Source organism: Bubalus kerabau, chromosome 20 (genome assembly GCF_029407905.1).
Source record: "Bubalus kerabau isolate K-KA32 ecotype Philippines breed swamp buffalo chromosome 20, PCC_UOA_SB_1v2, whole genome shotgun sequence".
Lineage (NCBI taxonomy): Eukaryota > Metazoa > Chordata > Mammalia > Artiodactyla > Bovidae > Bubalus > Bubalus kerabau.
Window position 1 is genome coordinate 5,756,516 of NC_073643.1, and position 19,443 is coordinate 5,775,958.

The 19,443-nt window shown below is 40.8% G+C and overlaps 1 protein-coding gene across 9 annotated transcripts in view; it reads left to right on the forward strand.

Annotated features, from left to right (window-relative positions):
* Positions 1–19,443, forward strand: part of RBMS3 (RNA binding motif single stranded interacting protein 3) — an 814,140-nt gene that overhangs the window by 163,553 nt on the left and 631,144 nt on the right. For 6 of the 9 annotated variants that reach the window (XM_055557071.1, XM_055557069.1, XM_055557068.1 and 3 more), the window contains exon 2: positions 1,815–1,987. In XM_055557071.1, coding sequence (XP_055413046.1) covers positions 1,815–1,987 — 173 coding nt within the window. The remainder of the gene's footprint in view (positions 1–1,814; positions 1,988–19,443) is intronic. The other 3 variants (XM_055557072.1, XM_055557067.1, XM_055557066.1) reach the window with 1 other exon arrangement.

The window sequence follows — 19,443 nt, forward strand, 5'->3', positions numbered from 1 at the left end:
TGACATCGAGGCAGAAAGCAATGCGTCTTTGTAATGGGTCGCTGTGCAGGGAACGGAGAGCAAAGACCCAAGGGAGTCAGCTATAATATGGCCTTACTTCCCATATCCAAGATGCCTTGTCTTAGAGCCAGTTGGGAATAGAGACAAAGCCACATCTGAAATCTTGGAGGGTGTAAAATGGATTATTACAGCAAGAAACAAGGTCGGACAATGCCTGTTGTCTTTATGGGCCAAGTGCTGTGATCACTCAATTTGTATTGTGAGGGGTGTAGCTTGAGAGTTTAAGAAACCCTCACTGGCTGTTGGATAAGTACTCACTTCTCACCCCTGATAGAATAGCTGATGAACAATCAGGTTAGAAGTCTCCAGCCTGTCCCCACTGGAATCATGATGGATACATTCACTGTGTATAGCACTCTAGATGATAGCTGAGAGAATCTAGGGTAGATTTAAAGGTTAAGATCACTGGGACTTCCCAAGTGGTGCTAGTGGTAAAGAACCCTCCTGCCGATGCAGAAACACGGGTTTTATCTGTGGGTTGGGAAGATCCCCTGGAGGAGGAAATGACAACCCATTCTAGTATTCTTGCCTGGAAAACTCCATGGACAGAGGAATGCAGGTCACAGTCTATGGGGCTGCAAAGAGTTGGACATGACTGAGTTTACACATAAAAGACAGATATGACTCACGAATATCATGATTGTGATTATTATTATTCAATTTTTTATATTGCTAACACTTATTGTGCAATTAATGATGCCCAGGAACCAGTCTATTTGCATTATTAGCTCACTGAGTTTTTGTAAAGACCCTATGACGTAGGAGGTGGATAATTTTTTCCTCCTCGTTTTCAGGAGACTGTTGCATCTCAGAGAGGTTCAGGTACCATCCAAAGGTCACACAGCCAATAATGGACATATCAGGGACTCAAACCCAGTCGTTCAATGTATTTTCAGAACTTTTGAAGATACGCCTGTTTGAAAAGGAAATAAAGAGTAATAATGTCTGCTAATTCAGGCATATATAGGTATAAAGAGCCTCACATTGTATTTCCCCAAGTCATTGAGGGTCATCTTATCATTTCCATTTTGTCATAATAGTGTGGCAAGTTAGACCAATGGTTCTTTCCTGAGAAAGGTTTCTCCGCCCTGGAGGATACTTGGCAGTGTGTGGACACATTTTTGACCCACGGCTGGGAAATGGATGCTACTAAAATCTGGTGGGTTCAGGCCAAGGATGCCGCCACCTGCCTGCAGTGAACAGAACAGCCCCCACAAGAGAGAATTTCCCTGGCACTTTATCAGTAGTGCCTAGGCTTAGACTTTGGATCAGAGTGACTGCAAGAGAAGAAAACAGTGGCTCAGTCTGCAAACAGAGCCTTCACCATGAAGGAGCAGCAGATTTGGGAATGGGAGAACAAGACCAGATAGAGGCATTCATTCATTGTTTCCTTCATAGCATCTCTATTTATGGAGTGATCACAGTGGAGAGTAATGGTGAGAAAAACAATATGAGAAAGTTTCTTTGGAGAAAATGAGGGAACGCAGAGTAGAGGCAAAAGCTGAGATGTCTCGCTGTCAAAGGTGAGCTGGGGGCAGAGCCCTGGTGCACCAGGAGGGAACCGTGCTGGGCTGATCCAGAGGCAGAGCCAGAGGGCGGGAAGGAGCAAGGATGTTGTCAGAAGTGCCCCGGAGCAGAGTGTGCATGTGTGGATTGGAGAGGCCGAGAAGCTTGCATTGCTTTCGAGTTGCTCTGCTGGCCCGGGACTAGGTTGCTGGCTCTGTTTTTCCAGTAACGGCCTTTTCTGTTTCCAGCAGTCCTATGCACCAGCTCCCCACCCCATGGCTCCTCCCAGCCCCAGCACAAACAGCAGCAGCAACCACAGCACCAGCAACAGCAGCGGGGAACAGTTGAGTAAAACCAACCTGTACATTCGAGGCCTCCCACCAGGCACCACTGACCAGGACCTAATCAAGCTGTGCCAACCGTAAGTGCCCCCGTTCTCTGCGCCATTTCCACCCGCATCCGTGCCTGCCCCTCGGGGCTCACCCATATGGGGCTGGCTTTTGTACCCAATGCACCCTGTGAGAAAGCCTCTGCTGCACAAATGGGACTTATATTTGAGGTCTGAGTCTAGCTTATTTTGGGGGAATGGAATTTGTTTGCCTTTTGCTTTGAAAGAGAAGGGTTTCGAGCAGAGGGAAATAGAGGTGCTGGCTGATGTGCACATATTGACCGGAAAGATGAGGAGCAATCGTGGAGTTGGGTTCTCTCACCTGTGGCGGATGAGTTCTCACACTTTGTGGTTAGTGGGATCTCACACCTGAGGCTGGTGGGACTTCACACCTGTGGCTGGTGGGACTTAACACATTGTGGTTGGTGGGATCTCACACCTTGTGGCTAGAGGAACCATTGATGAATCTGATGAAAGAAACTGCTTTTTTTTCTTTTCTTTTTTTTTTAAGGGAGGTATTAGTGATGGAAATCACAAAAACTCAGAAGTTGTAGATTTCAGGATGGTCACTTGCTACTTGCAAAGCTTTTCTGGCCAGTTCTTGTTTGGTAAATATAAGTTCAGCTGGGACCAGGTAATTGGAAGATTAGAAGGCTAATCCTTTCGTATCCTTGAAAACATCTATTTCCAAGCCCGCTAAATATATTTCTCACCAAGGCCAAGAACCGCAGTCACCAAGTAGTTTTCTATTTCCCAAGAAATATGGTAGCGATTAAATGCCCTTCCAAAATGTTTTCATTCATCTACTACCTACCAACACTTATGTTATTAACTCTCTTATTTCTGTGCAAACCAATTAAACATATTTAAGTTTATCCTCCAAATAATATGAATAATGGATGATGAATTAAGAATCATAGTCCTTAATTTCAGATTGCTGATTATTCTCAAAGTAGTATCAGTGTAGCTATTTGTTATTTGATTGTGCCTCAGCTGGGTATTTTTAAATTAGGGAAACTATTACTCAGTTTTTCTTTTGCTCTTTTGCTGCTTTTACAAGAAGGTCGAGAGGATATTTATTTTGTTAATTTTCCAACCTCTAAAATATTGGAAGAGGAAAACAAGGCAGATAGTATTTATTTGCCTTTGTCCCAGTTTTGAAGATTGGGAACAAATACAAAACAACAGGAAATGGCAGATTAGACAAAACACAAATGCATAACATAATCATACATAATCAGTTGACAGGGCGGTTTGTAGATTAGGGAAGTGCCGCCCCCCACTCCACTCCGCCCCTGCTACTATCAACTGTCTTGATTTGTGAAAGAGGGAAGACAGAACATTGGAAAATAAATACTTATTTGAAAGCAGTTTTTTAAAAAAGAAAGATGCCAGGGCTAAGACATAAAAATATGTTAGGTTTTGGTCAATAAAATGTTCAAGTTGGGAATTGGTTGGTAAATCACTCAACAGCTTTTTTTTTTTACTTTTTGCTACTGTTAGAAAACACTAAACTATTTTGAAAAGTAAGGTCATTGAAGATATGAAAAATGGTACACTTTACATTAGAAGCTTCAGATGAAGAATCTCCTGGAATGGACTGATGTGAAGAAGTAGACTGGCTATTATATTTGTGTGTGAATCTCATTCATAAAAACAGTGGTAGGTATTAAGGAAAGATTCTTTTCTATGCTGTCTACCACTCAGAGAGCTTGTGAAAGCACAGATGTCTGGGCCTCTGAGGTTGCAATTCACTAGTTCTGGGGTGGGGCCTGAGAATGTGAATTTCAGCAGTTTTCCCTCCTGTTATCATGAGGCTGCTGGTTTTCTGAGAATCACTTCTTGGGGGGGAAAAAAAAAAGCACAACCTAAAAGTTGAAAGTTGTGTTTCATTTGGTGAACTTGCTGAGGACTCAAGGCTGGGTGAGTGACAGCCTCTCAGGTAGCTCTGACAGACTGCTCCAAAGAGACAAGAGAGAAGCCAATTATACCCACAGAGCTTTTGCAGCAAAACCCGGTAGTCAGAACATCAAAAGATTACTCTTAATTAAAGAAAACTAGACATCTCAAGGTAACAAATTTAGTGTTTTTCTGTGTACAGGAAAAATGCAAGAATCTGGGCTCGTGGAAATCACCCCTTGGATAGGCTTCTTAATTCAGGGTCAGTATTCTCCTTTTCTCCATCCTGAATCCCTTCAGTGTGCAGAGTCAGGGCGGCTACCGCGGCTGATGGCTTGGCATCCAAACATTTACTGATATGGCAGACAACCTTTTTCATCTATGTCTCTCTACAATAATATAAAGACCACTGACTATTCCTAAAGCAAGAAGTCTCGCTTAATACTTGAAGGCATTTCAGGTGGAACCTTGTGTATTAAAACCTGCTTGGCCACTTTGTGACCTTGTGGCAAATGGCTTACTGTCTTTGAGCCTCTGTCTCTTCTTATAAAAGAGTGCATTGAATATGATTATTTCTAGGTTCCCTGTCATACCAGGGGTGTGCTGCAGCTGCCTCTGAGTAGGGCACCTGAGCCAGTGGTTAAATACTCACAGATTCTGTACATGATTTGTTACAGTCTCAGTGTCTTGAAATCAGCCATGATGGGAGTATTCATATCACAGGAATCATCAAGGCCTGTAAATGAGGACTTCTAAAATTCCTGATATATAGTTTTTAGAGAGCTGGTTTATGAATATACACCATACAATGATGTAGCATTCTACTATGGATTTCTGTATCAGTGTCCATTTCTGCAAAGAACATTGTAGGAAATGTATAAATGGGAAGTGTTGCCTAAAAGTCTGCATTGGCATTATTAACTCAGGAAGAGATGCAGTGGCACAAGAACATTATGTTTGAGGGAAAAAAAGATTTTTTTCATGTTTCTTCTGTGCATTTGAGAAACATAAAGAATGCTAAGGGCACCAAGGGTACTGGTTGCTTGTTCATAATGATTTTCTGCTGGCTAATAAGATCTGGCCTATACTATTGTTATTGTGAAAATGTTTGTGGGTTCTTTGGTTTGCTAAAGTGGTCTGGACCTGGGGTTTATTGCTGAGATGTGCTTTCCTGGAGAATCTTAGAGAACTAATGTGACCAGGTAGGGTAATGTGGAGGAATTAGACATGTGCTGAGAGTTTGGCCTTTCACTTCTGGCTGTGCCATCAGCTGGTACGTGGCCCTAGGCAAGTGACTCGTTCCCCCTTACTTTTGGCTTTCCTCATATATAAAATGGGGGCTGTAGTCCATAGGGTCACAAAGAATCAGACACTACAGAGCGACTAAGCACATACACACAAAATTTATGCAGATTTTCTTCAGAATGTTTTTAAAAGTATGAAACCCTTTAAAATGTTTTTTAGTTTTATTTGTATCCTTTGGCTGCTGTAATAAATTACCACAAACTAGGTGACCTAATGTATCAGAAATTTATTCTCTCATGGTTGTTGTGGCCAGATGTCCAAAATCAAGGGCCATGCTCCCTCCAGAGGCGCTAGAAGAAAATCTTTCCTCGCCTTTTCCAGTTTTGGGTGGCCATTGGCATTCTTTGGGTTACGGCCACATATCTCTCTGTCTGATCTGTCTTCACATTACCTTCAGCTCTGTGTACTTAATCTCCCTATGCTTCTCTCATATAAGGACACTTTTGTTGTAATTTCAAGCACACTGAAATAATCCAGGATAATTTCATGTGACGAGCCTACTTACGTCTATAAGACCCTTTTTCCAAATAAGGTACCATTCAAAAGTTCTGAAGATTAAGATATGGACATACCTTTTTGGGCAATGGCACCCCACTCCAGTACTCTTGCCTGGAAAATCCCATAGACGGAGGAGCCTGGTAGGCTGCAGTCCATGGGGTCGCTAGGAGTCAGACATGACTGAGCGACTTCACTTTCACTTTTTCTCTTTCATGCATTGGAGAAGGAAATGGCAACCCACTCCAGTGTTCTTGCCTGGAGAATCCCAGGGAGAGGGAAGCCTGGTGGGCTGATCTCTATGGGGTCACACAGAGTCGGACATGACTGAAGTGACTTAGCAGCAGCATCATACCTTTTTGGAGGTGAACTTTAGCCCACTACAGTCTGCCTTCTGGATGCCCAACTTATGTCTGTCCTGTGTGCAAAATATATTCATCCTACCCTAACATTTCCCAAAGTCTCAAACCCATCCAAAAGTCATCAGTTCAAAGGTCCCAAATCTCATCTAGATCATCTAAATCAGCAACAGACGAAAACCCTGGGGCAAAATTCCTTTGCATCTATGAATCAGTGGAACAAGACATCAGCAGGGCTCCTGCTTCCAAAATGCAGGGGTGGGACAGGCATATGATAATAGTTACAGACATTCCTATTCCAAAAGGAAGAAAATGGAACAGATATAGAAAGGAGTTCCCTGTCCTGATGATTTTAAGAATTTGGCCAGGCAGAATCCCCTTCCCTAGAGGCTCAGATGGTAAATGTGGGAGACCAGGTTCGATCCCTGGGTTGGGAAGATCTCCTGGAGGAGGGCATGGCAACCCGCTCCAGTATTCTTGCCTGGACAATCCCATGGACAGAGGAGCATGGAGAGCTGCAGTCCATGGGCTGGCAAAGAGTCAGACACCACTGAACAACAAAGCACAGCACATATATAAAATAATGAGTTTGTGCATGATAAGCTTTTTAAATTTCTTTTTCAACTTTTTATTTTCTATTGTAGTATAGCCAGTTAACAATGTTGTGATAGTTTCAGGTGTACAGCAGAGGGATCAGCCATAGATACACATGCATCCATTCTCTCCTAAACTCCCTTCCCCTCCAGGCTGCCACATAACACTGAGCAGAGTTCCCTGTGCTATATATCTGTATATACCCGTACAGGCCCTTGTTGGTTGTCCGTTTAGAATACAGCAATGTGTACATGTCCATCCCCAGCTCCCTAACTATCCCTTTCCCTCATCCTTCCCCCTGGCAACCATAAGTTCCTTCTCTAAGTCTGCTAGTCTGTTTCTGTTTCTATTTGTTCATTTTCTGTTTCTATATGTTCATTTCTATCATTTCTTTTTAGATTCCACATATAAGGGATGTCATACGATATTTCTCTTTCTCCGTCTGACTTACTCGACATGACAATCTCTAGTCCATCAGTATTGCCGCAAATGGCATTATTTCATTCTTTTTAATGGTATACATGATAATCTTTGATTTTTTTTTTTTGTAGTTTAAAATCTGATAGTTCATTGAGGCTCTCATTAGTTAGCAGTAAAACCCACCCTGGCCACCTTTCACCAATCCCCTTTTGCAGTGTTGGCGGAGCCACCACCTGAACTGGTTCGTCTGCCTAAGTAGGACCTGACGGCTGGGGGTACCTTTGCTAGAGACCCTTGCAGGGCATTTGTAAAATCCTGGTTTCCTCTCCCGCAGTGGTGATTTCTAACAGTGCGCATCACTATTTTAAATTAGCATTCTTCTAAAGATTCTAATTATTTTGCATATTTTGCATTCGTAATACTCTTCCAACACTTCAAAATAATTTCACCTACAAAACAGATAATATTGGTAGGTTTCCATGATCTTGTCATCAGGATCAATTTTTCATGGTTATTCCTATGAAATTACCAGAACTTGAAGAGTTACTGTTTCTTTATATTAGAGGAAATGCAATATTTGCTAATATCCAGAGCAATAAAATAATAGAAAACAGAGATATATTAAAAAGGCATAAACATATCAAATTATCTGGCATTAGAATATAATATCCATATGAATGCTAATGAACATCAAGAAAATGATATTACAGGAAAGAAATTGCATTATTTCTCAATGTATAATCTGAAAGCAAATTCTTATTAAGGGATTCCATTTGCATTTATCTTCAAAGCTGCTATGGTTGGATCACAAGTAAAGTCAAAGGAAAGAAAGCATAGACATGAAGAATGGCTTTACTCTATGGAAAATCTCTTTAGTTATATCTGGATTCCGTATATATGCATTAGAATATGATATTTATCTTTTTATTTCTGACTTACTTCACTCTGTATAATAGGTTCTGGTATTTTGGATGAATGCATGGCTGTGTGCCTTGTAGGAAATACTAACGACCTTGTAATGTCTTTATCTTGAGAAAACTCAAGGAACTTTGTCTTTTCAATCATGAAATATTCACAGAGCACCTATGTTGCAGTGAAGGCTCAGTGGTGGGTACAGCATTCAGACAAAGGTGTTGCTTTAGCAGAGATTATATTTTAATGCGGAAAATGGAAATCATTGAAATGATAATATGATTTGATATAAAATTGCAACTACAAGTGCAAAAAAAGAGAAAGGAATGTGGAAGTAAGAGGATTTGTAACATGGGATGAGGCATTGTTAGGGAAATGGGCAAAGGATTCTTTGAGCTAAGATCAGAAGAAGTAGGAATAGGTATAAGTAAATGAGGAAGGCAGGAAAGAACATTCTAGGCAGAAGCAACTCTGTGCAGAACCAATGGCTGGAGAAAACATGGTGGTTTTAGCAGGGAGAGGGGGTGGAAACTGGGGCAACATGACCTGGAAGCATGGAGGGCTAAGGTGATCCCTTTCTATGTCATGTTAGGAGCTTTGTTTCAATTAAGGAAATCATTGAATTCTCACAAACAGGAAGGTGATAGATTTTTTATTCGAAAAGATGATTCTGACTGCAGAATAGAAAGGACCCTCTGAGGTAAAGGAACACAACAGGATAGTTCAAGAGTGAGCTGGAATAACTTATAGTCAGAGAAGAGGGTGTAAGGATAATATTTGTGGTGGGAAAACAATTGTATGTAGTGAAAGATGTCTTTTTTACATGCATTTATTGTTTCATTAAAAAACGAGGACTTGAGAGAACTCCAAGTTAACTCCAAAAGAAACAGCAGAGTAGCACAGAGAGGACCCAGGCTAGCTGATGTTCAGCTAATTTCTTGTTCTTACCTTATCAGGAATGGGTCATCAGTATACCATTAAATATTTAGTGGCTGCAGTATTTAAAGGACTTAAAGCAAATATAGTGAAAACTGAAAATCCAATTGATTCTACAATTATATTCATGGGATGGGTTATCAGTTGGATACTCTAGGTGGAATACTTGGGTTATGCACCATTTATGCATAGCTCAAAGGGGGGATATGGAAATGAAGGAAAATAAATTTGGCTTAATAAAAAGAGAACATTACAGCTTTTTTTTTTTACCAAGTAAAATGGTGGTGTGATGATTTTTCACATATTAAACTCTATTTCCTACCTCAAAGAAACTGGTCACTTCTACAACATGATTCTTAACATCCCCTTGAAACACATTGAAATTACTCTTGGGACTTCCCTGGTAGTCCAGTGATTTGAGCATACACCTTCCAATGTGAGGGATAGGGGATTAGATCCCCAGTCCAGGAACTAAGATCCCACATACCAGGGGCAACTAAGCCCATGCTGCAAGTACTGAGCCTATGTACTGTGGAGCCTGCACCTCATATCGAAGACCCAGCGCAGCCAAAAAAAAAATCACTGTTGAGAAATAAAGCCACATATTTAACATAATGGACAGAATTTTAAATGGAAAGTAAAATCATTAATGTGTTTATGTTTTCTGCTTCTACCCTTTATCTAACCATTCTCATCACTTATACATTTTAATTAACACAATGCTTTCAGAAAGCCCCAGCCAGATTGCCCTCACTTGCAAGTGTTTAATCTGGAATTAAGGCTGGCATCAGGCAGGACAGTGGACTGCTCACGTGAAGCAGAGGGAAGGGAAGGCAGTGGAACTCGGGGGCGGGTGCACATGCACTCCCAGTCACCTCCGAGGACCGGGAAGCCAGCTGCCCCACCCTTCATTCTCCTGGGTAAATGCTTCCCTTGTTCAAGCTCTGACATCCCAGCATTGCCCCCTTGAGAAGGAAGCTGTAAACGTCACTTTAACATTTAACAAGAGAGGAGAAACTCCCGCAGTGGAAAGCCAGGGGCACGAAGGAGGAGTATGTGAGCCCAAGCTCATCTCCCTGATATTGACCCAACCCTGTTGGATATCTGGTTAAGTTGTGAACAGGGAATAGTAAGAGGAAACTCAGGAGCCACCTGGGCTCTGAGTGCAGGGTCCATTGTGTGGTGGCACACAGTTTTGACAAATGCACTGACACAATCAAACCTTTTATTAATTTAAAAGTAACCTTGTCACAGGAATATGTCAAACTCTTCAGATACAACTAAAGGAAAACAAGTCACCATACACTCCAAAGAAGCTGAATAAATAAGAAAAAAGGTGACTGGAACTGTTTTTTTTTTTTTTTTTTAGTTCTTTCTTCCCATGTCAATGAAGATTTAAAAATTCCTTCTAATAAAACCTAAGGAAATTTATGAGTAGTTTTCTCCTGAAAGTCAGACTCCAATGGCACAGCTGCTTTCGCGGTGTAATGTATCTTTGCGGTGGCAGGTGTGAGGAGGAGGTGGGTTTGAGGCTCTTTGACCCCTGCCTTTGTGTAATTTAAATGAGAGAATGCTTCTAAAGCAAAAACTGAGTGCCTGCATTCCCTGAGTCAGCATAGATTTGATACCTCAGCTTTAGGCAGAGTTATAGCTGCCAAGTATGTATTAGAAACTATACATTAGTATTTGGTTTGTGATGAATAAATAATTGTCATTAATATTACATTGTTATATTTACAGGGATTATTAACGTTTATTGTGTATTACGTACCACGTAATAAAATAAAAGTTTTTTATTACCTTATTTGATGCTGAGAACAACCCTGTATAGACTGGGAATGATAGTTACTGAATCATAGTTGAATATACTGAGGCTCTGACATATTAAGAGGCTTGTCCAAGTCTATACAGCCACCAGGATTCCAACTCTGACTTCAAAGCCCTTGCTCATAGCAATAAAACATTCATTTAATGAAGAGAAGATGGGCTTCCTTGGTGCCTCAGCAGTAAAGAGTCTACCTGCAATGTAGGAGATGCAGGACACACAAGTTTGATCCCTGGGTCAAGAAGATCCCTCAGGAATGAAATGGCAACCCATTCCAGTATTCTTGCCAGGAAAATACCATGGACAAAGGAGCCTGGCAGGCTATAGTCCATGGAGTTGTGAAGAGCTGGACATGACTGGAGCGACGGAGCACACACACGATGAAGAGAAAGGTAGCTTAAGTCCTGAGTTCTCAAATCCATGGCTGCCCAGGGGAATCCTTGAAGAGCTTTGAAAAATACAGATGTCTGGATCTTACCCACCCGTTAGCTAGTCTGGGGCCAGCTGACATTTCTTAAAGGCTGCCTCGATGTTGCTGTGTAGTCACCAAGTTGTGTGCGACTGTTTGCAGCCCCATGGACTATACCCTACCAGGCTCCTCTGTCCATGGAATTTCCCAGCAAGAATACTGGAGTGGGTTGCCATTTCCTTCTCCAGGGGATCTTCCTGACCCAGGGATTGGATCGGACCCATGTTTCCTGCATTGGCAGGTGAATTCTTTACCCACTGAGCCACCTGGGAAGCCAAAAGCCTTTTAGGAAATTTTGTATGTAGCAAAGTTTGAGAATATCCTTGTGGACACAGCGGGGGAAGGAGACAGTAGAATGACCTAAAAGCGTATCACTGACATATACACACTCCCGTGTGTAAACCAGACAGCTAGTGGGGAGCTGCTGCAGAGCACAGGGAGCTCAGCTCGGTGCTCTATGGTGACCTTAGAGGAGTGGGAAGGGGGGCGGTGGTGGGAGAGAGGCTCAAGAGGAAGTGTATATATACCTATGGCTGATTCACATTGTAGTACAGCAGGAACTAATACACACTGTAAAACAATTATCCCCCAGTAAAAATAAAAATACTGTTACGAGAAAAAAAAAAAAAAAAAACAAAAAAAAAAACTTTGAGTATCTCTGAAGTAAATAATGCCACACTAACCAGAAAGCACAAGTTAATCTTCTGCCTTAACTCTTTCAGAGACTCTAGAATTTTCATAAGATTTACCAGTTTGCTTTCAATGATTCAAGAGACTTAAATTCTATTAAGATAGTTATGGGGGATAAATTGGATTTTCTGATCACAAAATGGGATTTTTAGATTAGGCCCATGAAAAATCAAGGTTTTAAAGTGGTACCTCAAAGTTCGTTAAAGAATAATAATTTTTGTAAGTCAAGCATTTCTTCAATATTTCAGTTTTTAACCTTTTCATTTAATTAATGATTAAGCAAGAAGTCCTTCATATTTTGACTCCTCTTATTAAACTTCTCTACATGTGTACTTTTTCCTTGATGACCCAAAAATAATGCTAGCATCTTCTAACATTTTGGGGACATCCTGGAAATTATTCTTCCACTGACTCATGATTTCCATGATTTACTTATATTTAAATTGCAGATAGCTAATGATACTTTTTATCTCATTTATCCACAGATAGAGGAAAAAATGAAACCGCTGAAAGCACCAGTTAACAGGTTACTATGTTGGTCGTAGCACAAAAAAGCTGGATGTGCCAAGTCAAGTTTTAGAGATCTGGGAGAAGTGGAATTCCAGGCAGATATTTTGCTAAGTGCTTGAAAGTTTGATGACTTGGAATTCAAGGGCAGGACTCTGGCAGGTTCAGATGGCATCTTGGTTTTCAATTTGCCCAATGATCTCCTAATTACTAAATGCAGCTGGCTCTTTTTAGAACTTACTTTATTCAATCTCTCTGTTACTTGATCCTGTTGACTTTGCCTTTCTTCTAGAAACTTTATTTTCTCCTTGGCTGGCATATCCTAATTCCTGGGTCTCCTCCTGGGATTTTGTCTTCTGGCTTCACTATCTGCCTCTTGAATATTTTTGGTGTTTTAAGAATTTAGACCTCCTTTCTTCTCACTCAGTAAACTTTCTGGTCTCCTCTACTTAAATAATTTTAGCTATTCTGATATTCTGAGAGAGATGGGAATACCAGATCACCTGACCTGCCGCTTGAGAAATCTGTATGCAGGCCAGGAAGCAAGAGTTAGAACTGGACATGGAACAACAGACTGGTTCCAAATAGGAAAAGGAGTACATCAAGGCTGTATATTGTCACCCTGCTTATTTAACTTATATTCAGAGTACATCATTAGAAATGCTGGGCTGGATGAAGCACAAGCTGAAATCAAGATTGCCAGGAGAAATATCAGTAACCTCAGATATGCAGACGACACTACTCTTACAGCAGAAAATGAAGAAAAACTAAAGAGCCTCTTGATGAAAGTGAAAGAGGAGAGTGAAACAGTTGGCTTAAAACTCAACATTCAGAAAACTAAGATCATGGCATCTGGTCCCACCACTTCATGGCAAATAGATGGGAAAAAAATGGAAACAGTAACAGACTTTATTTTGAGGGGCTCCAAAATCACTTCACATGGTGATTGCAGCCATGAAATTAAAAGATGCCTACTCCTTGGAAGGACAGTTATGACCAACCTAGATAGCATATTCAAAAGCAGAGACATTACTTTGCCAACAAAGGTCCATCTAGTCAAACCTATCGTTTTTTCAGTAGTCATTTATGGATGTGAGAGTTGGACTATAAAGAAAGCTGAGCACCAAAGAATTGATGCTTTTGAACTGTGGTGTTGGAGAAGACTCTTGAGAGTTCTTGGACTGCAGGGAGATCCAACCAGTCCATCCTAAAGATATCAGTCCTGAATGTTCATTGGAAGGACTGATGTTGAAGCTGAAACTCCAATACTGTGGCCACCTGATGCCAAGAACTGACTCATTGGAAAAGACCCTGATGCTGGGAAAAATTGAAGGCGGGAGAATAAGGGGATGACAGAAGATGAGATGGTTGGATGGCATCACCGATTCAATGGACATGAGTTTGGGTAAACTCCGGGAGTTGGTGATGGATAGGGAGGCCTGGCGTGCTGCAGTCCATGGGGTCACAAAGAGTCGGACACAACTGAGTGACTGAACTGACTGATGACTGTTACGTTTATATCTCCAGCCTATTAAAATATGCGTCTCATTATTCTTTGTATAATTCCAATTTCATATCCCTAGAGATATCAAAGTCATTGTCCAAAAAGAGTTATTTCTAGACTTTTTCCTTCAATGTTCTCTTTCTCTGTGAGTGACACCATCATCCATCTGGTCATGCAAATAAATAATCTTTGGATCAGTCCTTTCCCCAACCTAGAAATTGTTTCCAAGATAAATAGGTTTCAACTGCTGGTCTCTTTTGTTTCATTATTGCCATAGTTTATTTTGGGGCTTCCCTGGTGGCTGAGATGGTAAAGAATCCACCCACAATGCAGGAGACACAAAGAGGCAATTTCAATCCCTGGGTTGGGAAGATGCCATGGAGAAGAAAAATGGCAACCTACTCCTATATTCTTGCCTGAGGAATCCCATGGACAGAGGATCCTGGTGGGGTACAGTCCATGAGGTTGTAAGACTGGGATGCAACTGAGCAACTGAAGCATCACTACCACCATACTTTATTTGCTCATTAATTCCAAAATATTTATGGAATGTTATCTATATGCCAGGGCTTCCCATGTGGCTTGGTGGTAAAGAATCTGCTTGCCAATACAGGAGATGCAAATGACACAGGTTCGAGCCTTAGGTCAGGAAGATCCCCAGGTAAGAAATGGCAAACCACTCCAGTATTCTTGCCTGGAGAATTCCATGGACAGAGGAGCCTAGTGGGCTACAGTCCATGGGGTTGCAAAGAGTCAGACAGGACTGAGCTACTGAGGGCAGCACACATCTATATGCCAAGCACTGCAGACACCCAGAGAACTGGGCAGTCTCTACATAGAACTTGCATTGTAAAGGAGAGAGCTCATACATGAATGAATGAATACAGAAGGAATCATCAGAATATGGCATGAAAATGAGGTTGAAATACCATGAAAAGGAGGTGACAAGTAATGACAAGGAGGTTACTATGAACTGAGGAATCTCTTTGAGATGTCAGTTTGAAGAAGGAACCAGGCATATGAGATTCAGGAAAAGAGCACTACAGATAAATATGAGACCTGGTACAAACCCCCAAAGGTGGAGATGAGCTCTGTGTTTTTGAGTAACATAAAGAATGTTGGGATTTCAGAAGAATAGTGAATGGAGGAGGTGGGGATGGTAAAAGATGAAGTTAAAAAAAAAGTATCCAAGGGCCAAATCAATAGAGTTTTATCAGTCAGAATACAGGGTCTGGGTTTTACCCAAATGTATTTATTATTCTTAGAAAATATATTTTGACAACCCTGTAAAGAGTGAATTTTAGGCATTTCAACTTAAAAAAATGCATAACATGGGAGTTGTGAGTTAAGATTTATTTGGAGCAAAATGAGAACTATAGCCTGGGAGACAGCATTTCAGATACCTCTGAGAGACTGCTCCAGAAGGTTAGAAGTTCCCTCAGTAGAGATGTGATTTTGGTGAAGGAAGAGTGCATGCAGTCAGGCACACACATATATGTGTTTATGTGTAAATTATTATTTTCTTTTTTCCAGAAGGGTATTGCTAGTCATAAGGAGTTAGTCATCAGCATGAAGGATTTTAGTGTTTTACTACATACAAGAAGATGCAAAAATAGGGCTCATAAAATCTTCCCCTGAAAAATATCTAAATATCTGAAGATCTGTCTTGGCAAATTTTCCCTGAGTACACAGTGCCTCATTTCTGCTCTCCACTCTGAACTCCTTTCAGGAGGGTATTGAAAGCCAGCAGCTGCAGCAACACATGATTTAATCCTCAGAGAGTTAGATGCCAAGCGCCAATTTGTAGTTCACAGGGAGTATGAGAGAAGAAGCATTCAGTGAACAAGGATCTACCATGGGGTTCCATTAAGGAGATGGCAATTGCTTGGATTAGGATCATAATGGTGGAGGAGGTTAGGTGGGATGGATTCACAGTATATTTTGGAGAGAGTTTTGATAGAAGTTACTGATGAATTGTACATGGCAGGAGAGTTCAGGGAAAGAGAAATTAGGAATCATTCTTAGGTTTTGACTTTAGCATCCAGATCAAGAGTCACTTAATAAAATGGGGAGGATTGTGGAAGTTATGGTTTTGAGTGGAGAGAAGTCAAGTGTTCTTCTTAGTTTTTTTTTATTTTTGAGATGTTATAAGACATCTAAAATGAGATCCAGGGACTGCCCTAATGGTGCAGTGGTTAAGACTCCATGCTTCCAATGCAAGGAGCACAGGTTCTTCTCAGTTCCTTCAGGTCAGGGAACTAAGAGCCCATGTGCCTTGTGGCATGGGCCCCCCACCCCCACCCCAGCCCAAAAAGAAGAGACTAAAATGAGATAAGAAGTTCAAGTTCATAGCTTAGTGTATGACTATGTGTCAAAGCAAGGGTTAGAGTAAAAGATAGAGACTATAAGTAATAAGCATTTTAAGTAGCATTTAAACCATTATACTGAAAACAACATAATGCCTAAATATGTTAGATGGAATCACTCTAAGTATTTTACATGTGAGTGCTTCATATCGCCTGTGTTAATTCACTTGTACTTTGTGATAACCCCCACTTTATAGGTAAAGAACAATATGACACAGAAAATTTAAGTGACTTTCCTGAGTTTACACAGGTAATAACTTGCAAGTCCAGGGTTTATTTATTTATTTTAAGTCCAGGGTTTAAAATAAGGAGTCTGGGGACTTTGTGGAGGTCCAATGGTTAGAATTCCACGCTTCTAATGCAGGGGGTGTGGGTTCTGTCCCTAGTCAGGAAACTAAGATCCCCATGTCTGCCACATGGTCTGCCAAAAAAATAAATAAATAAATAAATAAAAAGGGGAAAAAAATGAAGAGTCTGGTTTGAATCTCCTTTCTTAACTCTGATTCATATTATAGGGTATGTACATAGCATGGAAAGAAAAGTGGTCCTAAACTCAACATTGTGAGAGGAGGAGCAGCCAAGAAAGGAGTCCATAAAGGAAGCAGTGAGATAGAGGAAGCCGGAAACCCAGGAGCGAGTGATGAGACAGGAGCTGAGAGGAGACAGCATCTCCAGCAGGCAGAACGATCAGACAAATGGAATACCATTGAAACGTTAAGCGATGTATAACTAGAGGAGTTATGTTTGACCTTGGCATCGCCAAGGTCATTTGCAAGATTGGCCAGGACAGTGTTTATAGGGAGTAAAAGCTAAAAGCCATTTGGTGGGGCTTTCTTCAGGGTCATCACTTGATAATCCTTTCAAGTGGAAATGCCCGTCTTTCCTTCGTGCCCACACTATAACCTGTCATTTTCCCCACCGATCTCCTGGTTATTCTCTTTCTCTGTCTCTCGCACTCCCACCCTCTGCTGTCCCTCTTTCTCTCTCTCTCTCTTTTAATTCTGTCTTTGTTGCTACTTTATTTATTTATTTATTTTCTTTCTTTTTTTTAAATTTTATTTTATTTTTAAACTTTACATAATTGTATTAGTTTTGCCAAATATCAGAATGAATCTGCCACAGGTATACATGTGTTCCCCATCCTGAACCGTCCTCCCTCCTCCCTCCCCATACCATCCCTCTGGGTCGTCCCAGTGCACCAGCCCCGAGCATCCTGTATCGTGCATCGAACCTGGACTGGAAACTCGTTTCATACATGATATTTTACATGTTTCAATGCTGTGGAGAAAAGGGAACCCTCTTACACTGTTGGTGGGAATGCAAACTAGTACAGCCACTATGGAGAACAGTGTGGAGATTCCTTTGTTGCTACTTTCGTCTCTTTCTCAGTTTCCTCTCCCACTTTCTCTAACTGTGAGCTTTGGAAGACAGTATATTAATCTTGTTCATTTTTGTACTCCTAGTGCATAGCAAGAGTTCCCAGTATTTAAGTCATAACTGATCAATATTTATTGATCGAATAAAGCCTGAATTCATCAGTAATGTAAAAATGATTTTATTGGATTTAATCATAAAACTTGTTTCAGGGTAGACTTTGTACTTGCAGTAGGAGATACAGGAAGCACTGTTTTATCTTAAAAACTGCATTTAAAGTTGTAATACTGGAATGAATAAAACTGGATATGAAGGTTTTTTTCTTCTCCCTGTAGATTCCAAGGAGGTTTCTGGAAGGAAGCCTTAGGATAACCTGAGACACATGTATTTAAAGAACCAATGAAGGATCAATACTTTGATTATTCACTCAGTATTGCTATTGAGACAGGAAATAACTATTTACTCTGGCCTGAGCTATCAGATCTCTCCTGTCAGACAGACCACAGCGTGCCAACTGACTGATAATTCCATAGCAAATGCAGAGTAATTTAGGCTCAGAGAATGGTGTTTGCTGGTAATTTTTGGCTCTGGAATTTTCCCACAGATTGATCTTTACATCTAGTGACTTCTGAGGCCACAATATTACAAACTATTAATGAAAAAAAAAAGCACAAAGCATATCTGTGTATTTGTCATATTAAAGACAGCTTTTAATCTGAAAATTGGCAGGAGAGTGATTGATGTACATTATTTAATCATATGATTACAAATAAGTTATAATGACAATTCATTATTTTTTTATTATAGTTCATTTATTATATACTGAAGTCTGGCTTGGGGAATTTTGAGCATTACTTTACCAGCATGTGAGATGAGTGCAATTGTGCGGTAGTTTGAGCATTCTTTGGCATTGCCTTTCTTTGGGATTGGAATGAAAACTGACCTTTTCCAGTCCTGTGACCACTGCTGAGTTTTCCAAATTTGCTGGCATACTGGAATTCCATCACCTCCACTAGCTCTGTTCATAGTGATGCTTCCTAAGGCTCATTTGATTTTGCCTTCCAGGATGTCTGGCTCTAGGTGAGTGATCACACCATCGTGATTATCTGGGTCGTGAAGATCTTTTTTTGTATAGTCCCTCTGTGTATTCTTCCCACCTCTTCTTAATATCTTTTGCTTCTGTTCAGTCCATACAATTTCTGTACTTTATTGAGCCCATTTTTGCATGAAATGTTCCCTTGGTATCTCTAATTTTCTTGAAGAGATCTCTAGTCTTTCCCATTCTGTTGTTTTCCTCTATTTCTTTGCATTCATCACTAGGAAGGTTTTCTTATCTCTCCTTTGGAACTCTGCATTCAAATGGGTATCTTTCCTTTTCTCCCTTGCTTTTCACTTCTCTTCTTTTCACAGATATTTGTAAGGCCTCCTCAGACAGCCATTTCACGTTTTTGCATTTCTTTTTCTTGGGGATGGTCTTGATCCCTGTCTCCGGTACAATGTTACAAACCTCCATCCATAGTTCTTCAGGCACTCTGTCTATCAGATCTAGTCCCTTAAATCTAATTCTCACTCCCATTGTATAATCGTAAGGAATTTGATTTAGGTCATATCTGAATGGTCTAGTGGTTTTCCCTACTTTCTTCAATTTCAGTCTGAATTTGGCAATAAGGGGTTCATGACCTGAGCCACAGTCAGCTCCTGGTCTTGTTTTTGCTGACTGTGTAGAGCTTGGACTGCAAGGGGATCCAACCAGTCTTTCCTAAAGGAGATCAGTCCTGAGTGTTCATTGGAAGGACTGGTGCTGAAGCTGGAACTCCAGTACTTTGGCCACCTG